The sequence below is a fragment of the Trametes versicolor genome (genome assembly GCF_000271585.1).
Source record: "Trametes versicolor FP-101664 SS1 unplaced genomic scaffold TRAVEscaffold_7, whole genome shotgun sequence".
In the NCBI taxonomy this organism is placed as follows: Eukaryota; Fungi; Basidiomycota; class Agaricomycetes; order Polyporales; family Polyporaceae; genus Trametes; species Trametes versicolor.
In genome coordinates this window covers 864,626-876,728 of record NW_007360327.1, presented here as the reverse complement: position 1 = coordinate 876,728, position 12,103 = coordinate 864,626, and the positions used below count along the sequence as shown (strand labels likewise).

Sequence of the window (12,103 nt, the reverse complement as noted above, 5' to 3'; positions counted from 1 at the left end):
CATGAACCTTTGTTCTCCTACGGTACCAAAGACCGTGAATATCGGCCACCAACCTCTCACGTCCACCTCGGAGTAACACCAAGCACGCACGTCGCCGAAATTGAGGCCTGAATACTTGCCTTCATAGCGGATGGATTTGACACGACGTTCGAACGGATTTTGTGATTTCATATCGGATGGTCCATAGAATAGCCAGATCGTTCGAAGGTGACATAAAAACAGCTGGAGCCGCAGCTTTTTACAAGGCCGCTAGACGTACAACGACAGGAGGGATAGTAGTACTCAACGACGTAAAGGGTGACAACACAACATAAACAGAGTGGTCCTGAGGAATATCTAGGATATGTAATACATAGACACAGGGAGGGGGAGGACGTGGGATGAGCCAATGCGATGGGTAGGGAGATACCCGAGACGGTGGGGGTATCAAGAAGCCGGAGACCTGGAGAGCTATGTCGCGGACATTAAAGAGCGTAATGATAGTAGAATACAGGACAGGCATGTGCGATCGTGCGACCTAATCCGGGTGCGGGGGAGGCGTTCAGAATAAAGTTATGGTGGACGGACGTAACGAGGCCTATGATGGTTCATACGAGGGCGGCAGACTTCAAGTAGCCGCGGAATATGGAGTCGCGGACGTCGGTGATAATGCTCTGCATTGCCTTGGTGTTCTGGATGGTTGATGGGGGTGATAATAAGTCCGAGGAATACGTCAGCATCGGAGGTAACACGTACGACGGCGCTGGTGAGGTGAGTGAACAACACCCGGTTGTTCTCGTTGGTTCGACGGTGAACCTGGGTGAAGTGTGCCTTGAAGTATGCCACAACGGTGTCGTACTCGTTGGCACGGTCACCGTAAGAGGTGATGCTACAAGAACGTAAGACTACATTCGAGGACTCTAAGGCATGCCTCGCACTCACTATTTATTGACCTTGATGCCGTTGTTGATCTTTGCCCTCAACACATCCGTCTTGTCTGTGAATTCTCGGTCAATGTGTGGGTCGTGGTATCTGAGCAAGCATCACATACTCAAGAAGAGCACCAGGTGAGCCCGCTTGAGCAGGGGATTCGAGCAAATCTGCTTGAACAGCTGCAGTGAGTCGTCTATCCTGTTCGTTCGGGGGTCTTCATCCAGGTACTACGGAGATAGCGCGCATACAATTAGTTTCATCATTGACATATCAAACGGTCGCAGTACAACGTACCTGGTCGAATGCGCTAACTGGCGCCAAGAAGATGATAGCAGTGCTATATCACGCACTTCAGGATCAAGGAACAATGCCGATGGAGGGAACTGCACATACGCGTCATCGAAGTACGGAATCCAGGTATGACGTTGTCCCCGTGCACCGCCGACATCGAAGAGATGCCAGCGGGTATTCCGACCGTGCACGGACATATCAAATACGTGCTCGGCGACGCCCATGGTCTGGATGCGCGCATGGAGGATGTCCTCTGCGTTGCAAAGTGAGACGGGCGCATCATGATAGGAAAGGCAATGTCATACCAATAGTGGGAAGGTAACCAGGAGCCGAGACACGCTCAATGTTGTTCAGGAAGCTGTTACGGACGCATCAGCAACCATTGCGGGCCGAGATTATTCAGGTGCACTGACTATTCCGCCCATTCCTCGAGCTTGAGACGTCTGCGATCGCGGAGCTTCCTCACGGCCGGGAGTTCCCATAGCTCCTTGATGTCTCTCTGGCAGGAGGCGAGAATTGACGCGACTTCGCGCACGAGTGCATCTTCCGAAGTATCATCCTTCCGCGCCTGGAGCTCCAACTCGTTCCCCTTCCTGTCGTCTGTCGAGTTGCGGGCGGCGAAGCTGAAGCGTCCGCCGCTGCTGGTGCGCTCACGTGCCCTCCCGAAGGTGAAGCCTCGGGTCTTCGATTGCCATCCAGAACGGACGAAGACGCTGCCTCTTCCGGAACCAGACACGTCGATTCCGCCAGACAAGCGATCCGCCAAAGATGATTCTGCCGCAAGTAGAGGGGCCAGCCGTGTGCGGAAGGAGCTGATCTGTTTTTCGAGACTGAGTTGGGATGGGGACAGAGACTTCTCGTCGGCAGTGAAGTCGGTGCTGGTACTAGGAACAGGCATTCCAGAGAGTGCACGCATGTCCGCGACGCCGAAGGGGCGATCAGATGCGAGGTCGTCGTCGTCGTCCTCTGCGTCGCCAAAGGCCTCCAGAGCCTCTAGTATGCGGGTGATGGGACGTGCGATGTTGAAGTAGACGACCGTGCGCCAGGACAATCGCTCGTCGTCGAGACCGGACGGGTTGTACAGGAGTTGGAACTGCTTCTGGAGCGTTGACTTGCCAGATTCGGCCTGCCCAAGCAGTAGCAGCTGTGAGAGCAACGATCAGTGACCGTCCGTTTCCGAGCATTGCATACGTGGAGGATGTGCGGCGACTCCTCCTGGCACTTGAAACCACTGCGCCCGCATGATTACAGTTATAGGGCGACATGAGAGCATCATGCTTTGAAACCGCCGCGCACGGCGGGCTGGACGACTGGCCGTGAGACTTACTCTGATGTCCTGCCTGCTCTTTCTCAGGCGCTCCCGGTCAGCCTTGATCTCCTCGTCGATGCTGTCGCTGATGCGTTTGGCGTCTGCCTCGCGCTGCAGGCGGGAGATGCGCTCATGGTCGGTCTCCGATGCGGGAGGCCTGAGGAGGGCGGAGAAGGGGTCGCCGTCAGCACCCATGCTGTTGACGGACGGCGGTCTTGAGGCGGTCATCATCTTGGGAGGTCCGCGGGATGGGGGGACGGGGGCGGGGCGGGGGGCTCGTCGTCGTCGGGACGGAGGAGATGGTTGAGCTTGGTGGCAGGGGGGAGGAGAGGAGCGAGAAGAAGGCCGGATGGATTTATAGAGTTCATGCTCGGGACGCGCGCTGATGACAGAAGGCAGTGAAGACCAAGATGGCAATGGCTAAGAAGGAGCCCTGTCAATGAGTCCGTCCCATGTCAATCCTCCGGCCGCACTCATCACATTCTCCCCGTTCATTGCCTTTCTCGGCGCCGCCCCAGTGCTGTGATTGCATCTCGCCGGCTAACCCGCCGCAATCTCGCCCCCGCGGGCCGTGCTCTCGGCCACCCGTCCGGCGCTGTCGATCGTCTGCGCCTTACGGTCCTCCTTTCTCGCCTCAACCACTGCTTCGCCTCGAGCTACCAAGCCCACCAACTCAGTCTCCATGGTGCGCACTCCCCGGGCATCCTCCCCCTAGTTCGATCTTTTGATCTTATCTAGTCAGTCACATTCCACACTACGCACGGAGACATCAAAGTACGTCTCTAAACCATGTGCATCACCGCTCCCGCATCGTACAAGGGCCGACGCCACATCATGCGCAGGTCGAGATCTTCTGCGAGGCAGTCCCCAAGGCTGCTGAGGTGCGCGACATCGACCCTATCCCCCCGCAGACGCGTGCTATAACTGTGCACCCCCGGCAGAACTTCCTCGCACTATGCGCCTCGGGCTACTACGATAATTGCCTCTGGCACCGGAACATCAAAGGCTTCATGATCCAGACGGGCGATCCATCAGGTTCTGGTAAAGGCGGTCAGAGCATCTGGGGCAAGCCCTTCCCGGACGAAGTCCGAACCACTCTTAAGGTGCCCCGCCATCATGCGCTCCCACCAGCCATGCTGCGCACTCGGGTCGCCCGCTGATGCACATCTCCCCGTGCAGTTCAACAACCGCGGTATCCTGGCCATGGCGAACTCGGGCCCCGACACGAACAAGTCCCAGTTCTTCATAACATACGCTAAGCAGCCCCATCTTGATGGCAAGTACACCATCTTTGGCAAGGTGAGCATGCGTGCCTTTTCAATGTACCCGCACTATCCCGCTCATCTTGTTCTGCGCAGGTGATCGACGGTGCAGACACCACCCTGGATGCCATGGAAAGGGTGCCTGTGAACCCGAAGAACAGGCCGCTCAGCGAGATACGTACATCTCACGTACGTCATGCTGCACCCCTTCATATAATTTCATTTCCCGGCAAGCAGCGCACCCAGCCCCGGGCTGCTGACGCTTCCCTACGGCCGGAGACCACATGCTCACATCCGCCCTTCCAGGTAACAATCCACGCAAATCCCATCGCGGATACAGAGCTAGCAGGCCGGTGATAACTCCCACACCCGAGCCAACCATGATATGTTAATCTCCAACGCGCGAGCCCGTCCGCCGCACATCGCGGGCGTGCCCTCCGGAGGCTTCGTGGCGTCTGCGGCGCGCAAGGTTTGTTGTCGGAGCGTGCCTGGCCCTGCGCTCACACGCGCCCGCCCTATTTATTGTATGTGTGTACTTCTAATGCATCCGCGTGAGTCACGCCCGTCGTCAAGCGTCCGGGCCTTACATACGTGTCTGGCAGGAGCTTCAGCCGACAGCCACATCCTGTGCGCACCATCCCCGCATCCCGCCCTCCCGTGCGCACGCCCTGTCACCGCCGATGCCAGGATGCCGCAGTCATTGACTTTCTTGCGTCCGTGGGCGCGTCACCTGTGCGCCGGCTTACGGCGTGGACATCGCCCCCGTTGCCGGTGCGCTGCAGCCGCAGGGCTGTCTAGATTTGGGCGATTCGCGAGTGGCAGTACTACACCGGCTGGAGCCTGGTGGCGCAGTGGGTCCTCTCGCCTGTCCATATGTCCATCCGTGTCCAGCCTTGTCCACTCAAAAGATTTTGAACGTTAACGGCTCCGCCGCCGGTTCGGGAGCACTGGGCACGGGTACCCAGCGGGTCCGGGCGCATTGTAGCTGTCCCGCGGCGTGCGGCGCCAGCCCTCGGAGGAGACGCAACGGGACGCCGAAGTGGTGGTGATCATCATGCTTCCGGGCTACTTGTCGCGGCAACCCGCAGTTTGTTTTAATTGCCGATGCATTCATCTTCTGCATGCCGCTGTTCTTCAACCCGCCTGACCCGAGTCGTCGAGCTTCGCGGAAGTCTGTACGTACCACGTTGCCGCGGTCGCCGACGGTCGGAGGAACGCTAGTGCTAGCACTTGTATAGCTAATGATAAGCTCGACATTTCTTGGGTGACATGTCGACATATCGCAAGCCAAGCTTCCATGTCGCGACCATCATGTCGACGACGGGGCGCGCATGTGCATGATATGTCCGCAGCCACCGTCTCGCTCCGTTCCGTCGTCCGAATCGAACCACATTTTAACTAGCTCGACACGCCGCACATTTTTAAATGCGGGGCGATTAGCAGCACAAGTGCGCGATCGCGCGCGCTAGCCCCCCGCCTTTCACATGTCCTGGACGTCCAGCATTCCTTCACGCCGCTGCTGGAGGGCACCGACCTGCCCGATCCGTCTCCCATGCCCGGATCACACCCCGTTCGGGATAAGCAATATATGTACACCACCGTACGACGCGCACGCGCGAGGCCGCACGTCGCCGCCGCACGCCGGGGCAACAGGCGGCGCGACCTATCCCGCCGCGAGCCGGAGGGCCTGATCCTGATCGGGGGGCTAGCGGAGGTGATAGAGCCAGGGCGTGTGGGCGCGGATGTTCCTGGGCCATTTGCCGCGGCTTGCGCTGCAGCGCCACCGTGCGACGTGCTGCCACTCGTGCGACATGTCGAGCAACGGGAACGTGTGATGGAAGGCGTGCGGTAATTTCGGGCGTTGCTAGGGTGGGGGCAAGTACTATGTACAGTGGTCGACCGCAGCAGGCGCAGAGCATGTGAAAATGAAAAGTGAAAGTGAGAGTGGGGACGCACGGAGAAGATGGGATGAGATGAAAGAAAAATTGATAAGGAGAGATTGCGGGGAGATTGGGTATTAGATGACAGAAGATGTGCGAGGATACAACTTGTGAGGGAGCGTATTGCGGTCAGTGCGTCGGGGCTAGTGGTACACTGGATTACACGGGTCGCGTGGCTTGGGTAGTCGATTAGATCCTGGATCCTCGGTACAACGGCCGCTGCAAATATTAGATAGCTTCTTGCGACGAGGGTTCGGATGCTGCGCTATTTCACTGGTCGGTCCACTTCGACGGGTCCCAATATGACCTGCGCGCGGGATAAGCGGGTGCAAAGGGGTGCAGTACAATAGCACTTACGCAGGGACGTCTATCATCATAGGCGTCAACGAGCGTTCGTCGACGGGCATCGACGTCTCCAGCCCGGAGCCAATTTGAATAGGGAACTCCACCCGGAGGGTGTTCCCCATCCCCGGGAAGTCCACCTTCAGCTGCAGCATGTACTGCGGCACGACAGGGATGAGAAGCCGCACCGCATCGGGAGAAGCACGGACGGCGCACGCACCTTCGTTTTGATCTCTTCCGTGAGGAATGTCGGCGTGAACCGCAGGATCATGCTAGACGAGAACGTCGCCTCCTGCATCCAGCACCCGCGGTCCTCCTTGGCCCCCTCCTCCGGGATCCACATATAATCTGTGATCTCGACGTCCACGGGAGGCACTGGAGTGTGCGCCTTCGAGATGATGTCCGCGACGTGCTCCTCCGGGTTCGAGGGAAAGTACGGCGTCTGCACGTCGACATGCCGCCGGAGATCAAAGTCAATCTCGGACGCGCTACGCGGGACCGGGGGAAACAAATCTTTCTGCGGCTGGGCGGTGCTTTTGCGCTTTAAAGGCGCAGAGATGGTGGTGACAATGATGCTGTACGGGATGGGCGTGAAGAGCGGGAACGTGTCCAGATGCGGCACCAGCAGCTGCCAATCCGGACTTCCGCGTTAGCGGCGCGTCAAGCTACGAGTTTCAAGGACGCTGCGCACCTCCATTTTCACTGAGGAATAGTCGCCCCAGGGCATCTTACGAATCTTCTCTTCCGCTTTGATCCTGCCCCAGTCGCCCTGCCACCCGAGCTTGAGTTCCGCCCGAAGCGCTGCGCCGAGCGGGTCGGGCGCGACGACCACAACGGGCACCTTGATGGTCCGGTCGACCGCAAACGTCCCTGTGCGCACGCCAGTGACTTCAATAGCATAGCGGACGTACGCAATGTTCATGAAGCTCTCGAACCCGAACGAGGGCGGGGCATCGTCGGGGAGGAGAATCGAGAAGGGTATACGGAGGATGTGGTCTCCTTCCGGGGGCGAGCCCCGAGATCTTTGCCAGGCAGTAAGTGACTTGCGGAGGAAGTCGTTCATTTCGATCTTGAATGACTCGACTTGTGCGCCCATCCGGTTCTTGCTGGTAGTCGGACCACATTCAGGACGGGCGAGAGACACAGCGGAAGGTGTGGGCTCACATCATAATAGTCCCCTCCAGCCCGACAGTTATCCGGTCGATGTCATCCTCGAGGAGGAGCTGGTAATCAAGCTCGAGCTCGCCTTCAATGGGTGCGCCCGCGATATAGAGTGCAGGCGGGAGGTTGAGCGTAATCGCGGTCTTCTTGAGGGGCAGCGAGTAGAGAGACATGCCGATGCCGGTGCTGAGCCTGTGCGTGCGGCGGGGTGTATATGTCGCTCGCGCAGGAAGAAGAGGAGGTGGGAGTGGGTCGGAGGAGGGCGTACCTGTTGCGCTGCCGGGCGAGGCGGTTGCCGACGTTATGAGGTTGCTGGAGCATGCCGAAGGCCCCGTCTGCCGGGAAAAACAGGGAGCGTGGCGTTCGGACGATCGGGGAGCACGCACAGGGACGGCCCCAGCCTGGGTGGCCCTGGCGTGGTGGTGGCAGCCTGGCGCTGGTGTGCGCATACAGCCGCCACCGCACTCGCCTCCCATGGCGTCTCCATGCAGCCGACCCAGCCGGTGCCCGCGCGTGACAGAGCCGCATGAACCGACTTCGGCTCCAACCTTTTAGCGTTGTGCTAGAAGTCCGATCGAGATCGCCCGATCAGGCAGATCCCTCTCAATGGGCGCCTACGCTCCCCCCAAGGAACACGGCCGGCCTCGCTGTGGGCGAGAGTCGGCTCGTTCTCTGCATCGTCCTTGTCGATTAGTGGTTAGATCATCACGTTGTGGACACACAGGACCGTGAAGACGGAGGCTCGAATCCTCCCTGGGACATTTTTGGCCAGCCAGACAGCCGAGGGAGAGAGGGATTACTTATTTGAGGAAGAGAGGGGTGAATCGTCGAAGGAGAGGCCCGGGGAAGCCTAGGAGCTCGCGTGAGGATGTGCATTTTGCAGTGTACGGATGTCGAGACCACAAGTGACGAAGCTCGAATCCTGCTGTATACATCTCTTTCTTTGCCCAGACGTCACCCTCGGAGGGGACACCGAGCTAAGTCGCGGGCGCCGCGCCGCTAGTCAAGATCATATGCCGCTAGAACCACTCGTATTTTATGTTTTAGCGAAATTTATAAGAGACCATATGGCCACCCTGCTATCCCGGCCCCCAGAGACAAGCCACCGTGTCCTATCTGTCTTCTCCTGCTCAGTCATCTCATCGTCCGACTCCTCGCCGCCTGCATTCAGGGCCGGCGCTGGTTGTGCGCGGGCGAACGCGATACTTTGGCAGTTCTTCTTGTGGTACGCGAGTGTACCGAGCGGCTTGAAGGACTTTGTGGAGTAAAGGCGCACTCTACCCTGGACGTTAGCATTCTTTGCTATAACAGCGGTAGCCGGTGAGTATGTACCTGCCATCCCATCCACCGACTGCACATATTCGGCCATCGTCCTTGATCGCCACCGAGCCATTTCCCGGGTGTTTCGTTTTGAATGCCGTGCAAGCTTGCTGTACATTTTCTGCTGACTCGGCCTCCTGCCAAAATAATGAGTGACATCGACATACTCCGGTCTCGAATGAAATTACCGCAAAATTATACCGACCGATGAGATGGTCGGCGGAGACGGACAACGCAAATGACCCGTCCATAGACACACTCATCGCCATGACTATTCGCCACACGGATCAGAATACCCCAATTCAACGCAAAGCAGCAGCACACTCACCCGACTCAACATGGAGGCGCACGCTCCACAACGACTCCCACCCAACGCCCTCCACGGACACCTCCCTGTCTTCGCGCACATATCCGCGCATTGTCACGCTCCCGTTCTCATACCCGCACAGCAGCCTCAGGCGCGCTCCGCCGGCCGCGTGCGGGTGCGGGACCGACGACAGGTGCATGCACATTATGATCCCTGCCGGCAACTCAGTTTCCCCACCAGTGGCAGAAATACCCGAGGGGGGACTTCCATACCGATCGGATTGCGCACGTCCGCGGGCGACGGCGCTTGGCCGGCTTTCCCGATGGCGGCGTGCAGCCTCTGTTTCCCCGGGAGCGTCCATACGTCCGCCTGTAACGAGCGGCGCATAAATCAGAGCCTCTTTATCGCACCGTGCCGAGACAAAGGATACGCACGTAGGCAGACTCGACCAGGTTGGGCACGGCGAGCAGGGCTTGCCGCTCATCTGTGCGTGCGTCGGCGGGGAGCGGCAGGAGAGAAAACCGACAGAAGTTCAGGGCGTTCACGTCGAGGGAGTAGCACAGTTCGGGGGTCTGCAATCCGGGGAGCGCAGCGGACCCACCCACCGCGCGGGGAGGCTCGCGCACCCCAGACCACACGTGCAGCTTATTGTCCCGTCCATGTCTGTTCCCGAAAACGCGCGTCAGGAAAGGCACATTTGCTGCCAAAAGCCGCTGAGGGTATCGAGGAGACGAACGGACGTGATAACCCGCTGTTCCCACTCCTGCACGCCCAGCAGGCCGTCCGTGTGCGCCTTCCACGACGCGATCGCGCGCAAGCTCCTTGTCGACGTGATCACCACCGTGCCCGCCGCATCCCCCGAGTATATGCGTTCGTTGTCGTCCGAGACGTGCACGACGCTCACCGCCGCGGCGTGGCTGCGGATGAGGTGCTTCGGCGCGGGCGGGGGAGGGGGCGCGGACATGCCAGTGGTCGCTGCTAAGAAGATCTCGGAAATCTCGAGGCATGCTAGTGGCTGCTGCGCCGCTGTGGCGCGCGGTGGCGACGCTCAATTGAGCGCAGGGTCGCGCGATCGGCCTGAGATGACAAACACGTGTGTACCAAACGCCGCGGTCTTCGATCGAGATCTCGGATGCAACTGGCCTCGTCAGCCTTGGTTACGTATCAGAACGTCAAGAAAGAGGTGGTCGAGTCTGTCGAGATCATACTTTACAGACCGGCGTGCCTCTGTACTCGCGGATAGCTACTTTCCTGCACCACCCGAGGCCTGAGCGCCCAATAGGCAATTCGATCGGTTATTCGTACAGTGGGGTGGGCGAGGCGGGGCGTGCACAGTAGTTACATTGCAATGCGACAAGAGGTGACATCTACATACGCTACCACTGGTATGATTTCTCGACGCCGCACGTACGCACTGCGGCGCGACGTATGCTAAAAAAAAAGGTAGGTGCAGCTGCGAGATCGACAAGTAGCGCGGTCGAGCATCGAGAGCGGAGTGGGTGAGGGGGACTCTGGACAGACTGAAGCGGGGAGGTGCGGAGACAACAAGCAGCAGCGGCGCGGTATACAGCAGCTTGCGATGGGGAAGGTGGAGGTAGAGGTATACACATCATAACAAAGAGCGCGGCGGGGCTCGACCGGGCAGTGAGGGACTGCTGGTGGTGGGGCGAAAGGGAAAGGGCCACGAGCCACGCCACGGACCAAATCCGCTAGGGAGCGTCTGCTTGGGAGACGCGAGTAAACGAAGGGGGACGCGCCGTGGCGCAGCGGGCGCGCTGGGGGGTATGTAGAGGCGGTATGCCACAGGTGCAGACACCATACCCACAAGGATCGGTGCAGATTACGAGGTGTAGGGAGGGCGCGAGCGGAACGCGGCAGTGAGCGGGATGAGGTTGATCAGAAGTTAGACCAGGACATGACGTTCTCGCGCTGGCCGAACGCAGGCGTCGGCGCGTCGAGGTCGACCGTAACACCCAGACTAGAGATACGCATGGGGCGCTCTCCGCGGAGGCCCTTCACGGCCTTGTGGAAGCACCACGCGGGAACAGCACCGAGCTCGACTTCGCCGGGCTTGAACATGCTGTCGCGGCCGACGATGCACCAGCCGTCGTCAAACTCTTGCACGATCGTCAGGGACTGGCCGAGTGCAATGACGAGTTCGTCGGGCAGGACGGGGTCGAACACCTGCCGGACCTTCTTTTGGGTCGTGCCGGAGGCGCCGCCGATAGACGAGTTGGTCGACATGATGGAGATGCGCGAGCCGCGGTTACCCGCGAGCAGGCCCGGCGGGAGCCACGATGCGGTAGACATGGGACGTCCGGAGCTAGTGAAGTCTGCCCCTGCGCCTTCGGCGTCGCCGCCGTCCATGCTAGCCCTCGGCGCGAAGGGCGCGAAAGGCCTAGGAAGCGCGCCTGCAGAGGAGTAGTGTTCGATGATTTCCTCGCGCGATGCATCGGGGCGAAGGACGGCCTTGTCGGGCATCACGACGCCAGGGTGCAGCTGGTCGCGCGAGAAGGTGCTGCCCTGGACGGGAGGGCCGGCGCTAAAGACGCAGCGGGCAGGTCAATGAACATGCGCGGCAAAGATAGCGTTCGCGCGACGCACCTCGAAGCGGAGCCCTTCTCGCCCTCCGGGCTGAAGTTCGCGAACGCGGATCCGCGACGGGCTGCGCGTTTGTCCGCGGCGCGTTTGCGGTACCAGCGGATACCGAGCCAGGTGAACGCGCCGAGGCCAATCACGGCGGCGACGATAATACCGGCGACGATGATGCCGTTCATGCCCTCGCTGGAGTCAGACGCGTCGCGCGCGGCGAGGCGGGAAGACTGGTGGGGCGCCATCTTGATATGTCGGATGAGGAATGGAGGATGGGGAGGTCGTGTGGTTTATCAGGTTCTGAACGGGTCAGGAAAGAACGGCGTGTATGCAAATGAATGACGAGTGTGCGGGTCGGCGCGTGTCCAAACGTGGCGGAACGGTCTTCCTCGAGGCTAGTGGGATGAGGAGGCCGAGGGGGTCGTGTACGCCTGGCCGGGGGAGAGACCAGGACGGCGGAGAGATAGGGAGAGGGAGAGAGGGAAGGATGGCGGGACGGATAGGGCGAGGATATACATATGCGTGGTTGCCATCGCGCGCACTCGAAAATGAAGGACCGGGACATCCGAACCGCGTACTTTACCGTAACCATGGGCCGTCCCGCGCGATCGCGTCCTCGCCTCGCTGCCACCCAGACATGCTCACGCCCATATATAGACATTGCCCC

General features: G+C 59.7%; 5 protein-coding genes and 1 non-coding gene across 6 annotated transcripts; 2 read left to right on the top strand and 4 right to left on the bottom strand.

Moving 5' to 3' along the window:
• Nucleotides 1-335: 335 nt before the first annotated feature.
• On the bottom strand, nt 336-2,804 carry TRAVEDRAFT_29511 (G-protein alpha subunit). Its single transcript, XM_008040931.1, has 9 exons — nt 2,531-2,804; nt 1,617-2,347; nt 1,509-1,561; nt 1,306-1,456; nt 1,207-1,249; nt 1,031-1,139; nt 922-976; nt 736-868; nt 336-671 (listed from the first exon to the last, which is right to left on the bottom strand). Exons 1-9 carry the CDS (start codon nt 2,741-2,743, stop codon nt 588-590), a joined length of 1,572 nt encoding a protein of 523 aa, XP_008039122.1. The 5' UTR covers nt 2,744-2,804; the 3' UTR covers nt 336-587.
• Nucleotides 2,805-3,180: 376 nt separating this feature from the next.
• TRAVEDRAFT_169157 (cyclophilin-like protein) lies at nt 3,181-4,284 on the top strand. The gene is made up of 7 exons (XM_008041414.1): nt 3,181-3,197; nt 3,251-3,286; nt 3,355-3,393; nt 3,454-3,615; nt 3,692-3,811; nt 3,871-3,963; nt 4,081-4,284. Exons 1-7 carry the CDS (start codon nt 3,195-3,197, stop codon nt 4,129-4,131), a joined length of 504 nt encoding a protein of 167 aa, XP_008039605.1. The 5' UTR covers nt 3,181-3,194; the 3' UTR covers nt 4,132-4,284.
• A 1,783-nt stretch (nt 4,285-6,067) lies between these two features.
• On the bottom strand, nt 6,068-7,119 carry TRAVEDRAFT_126602 (uncharacterized protein; the record flags this gene model as incomplete). The annotated part of the gene is made up of 3 exons (XM_008041413.1): nt 6,068-6,214; nt 6,277-6,684; nt 6,748-7,119. The coding sequence occupies 3 exons, from the start codon at nt 7,117-7,119 to the stop codon at nt 6,068-6,070; spliced, it is 927 nt and encodes a 308-aa protein (XP_008039604.1).
• Nucleotides 7,120-7,896: 777 nt separating this feature from the next.
• Nucleotides 7,897-7,978, top strand: TRAVEDRAFT_t121. The gene has a single exon. It is a non-coding gene; the product is annotated as a tRNA-His (tRNA).
• Nucleotides 7,979-8,238: 260 nt separating this feature from the next.
• Nucleotides 8,239-9,808, bottom strand: TRAVEDRAFT_72510 (WD-40 repeat-containing protein; the record flags this gene model as incomplete). The annotated part of the gene is made up of 7 exons (XM_008041412.1): nt 8,239-8,494; nt 8,550-8,674; nt 8,726-8,808; nt 8,866-9,057; nt 9,117-9,213; nt 9,279-9,507; nt 9,585-9,808. The coding sequence occupies 7 exons, from the start codon at nt 9,806-9,808 to the stop codon at nt 8,254-8,256; spliced, it is 1,191 nt and encodes a 396-aa protein (XP_008039603.1). The 3' UTR covers nt 8,239-8,253.
• Nucleotides 9,809-10,740: 932 nt separating this feature from the next.
• On the bottom strand, nt 10,741-11,621 carry TRAVEDRAFT_125848 (uncharacterized protein; the record flags this gene model as incomplete). The annotated part of the gene is made up of 2 exons (XM_008041411.1): nt 10,741-11,386; nt 11,449-11,621. The coding sequence occupies 2 exons, from the start codon at nt 11,619-11,621 to the stop codon at nt 10,741-10,743; spliced, it is 819 nt and encodes a 272-aa protein (XP_008039602.1).
• Nucleotides 11,622-12,103: the final 482 nt, after the last annotated feature.

Excerpts from the sequence above, each read along its gene's own strand:
- TRAVEDRAFT_29511 (XM_008040931.1), bottom strand. The coding sequence starts at position 2,743 with ATGATGACCGCCTCAAGACCGCCGTCCGTCAACAGCATGGGTGCTGAC. Across the intron at positions 1,457-1,508 it reads TGGTTACCTTCCCACTATTG|AGGACATCCTCCATGCGCGC; the intron begins GTATGACATTGC and ends TTTGCAACGCAG. Across the intron at positions 869-921 it reads GGCATCAAGGTCAATAAATA|CATCACCTCTTACGGTGACC; the intron begins GTGAGTGCGAGG and ends ACGTTCTTGTAG.
- TRAVEDRAFT_169157 (XM_008041414.1), top strand. Across the intron at positions 3,287-3,354 it reads CTACGCACGGAGACATCAAA|GTCGAGATCTTCTGCGAGGC; the intron begins GTACGTCTCTAA and ends CATCATGCGCAG. Across the intron at positions 3,394-3,453 it reads CAGTCCCCAAGGCTGCTGAG|AACTTCCTCGCACTATGCGC; the intron begins GTGCGCGACATC and ends CACCCCCGGCAG.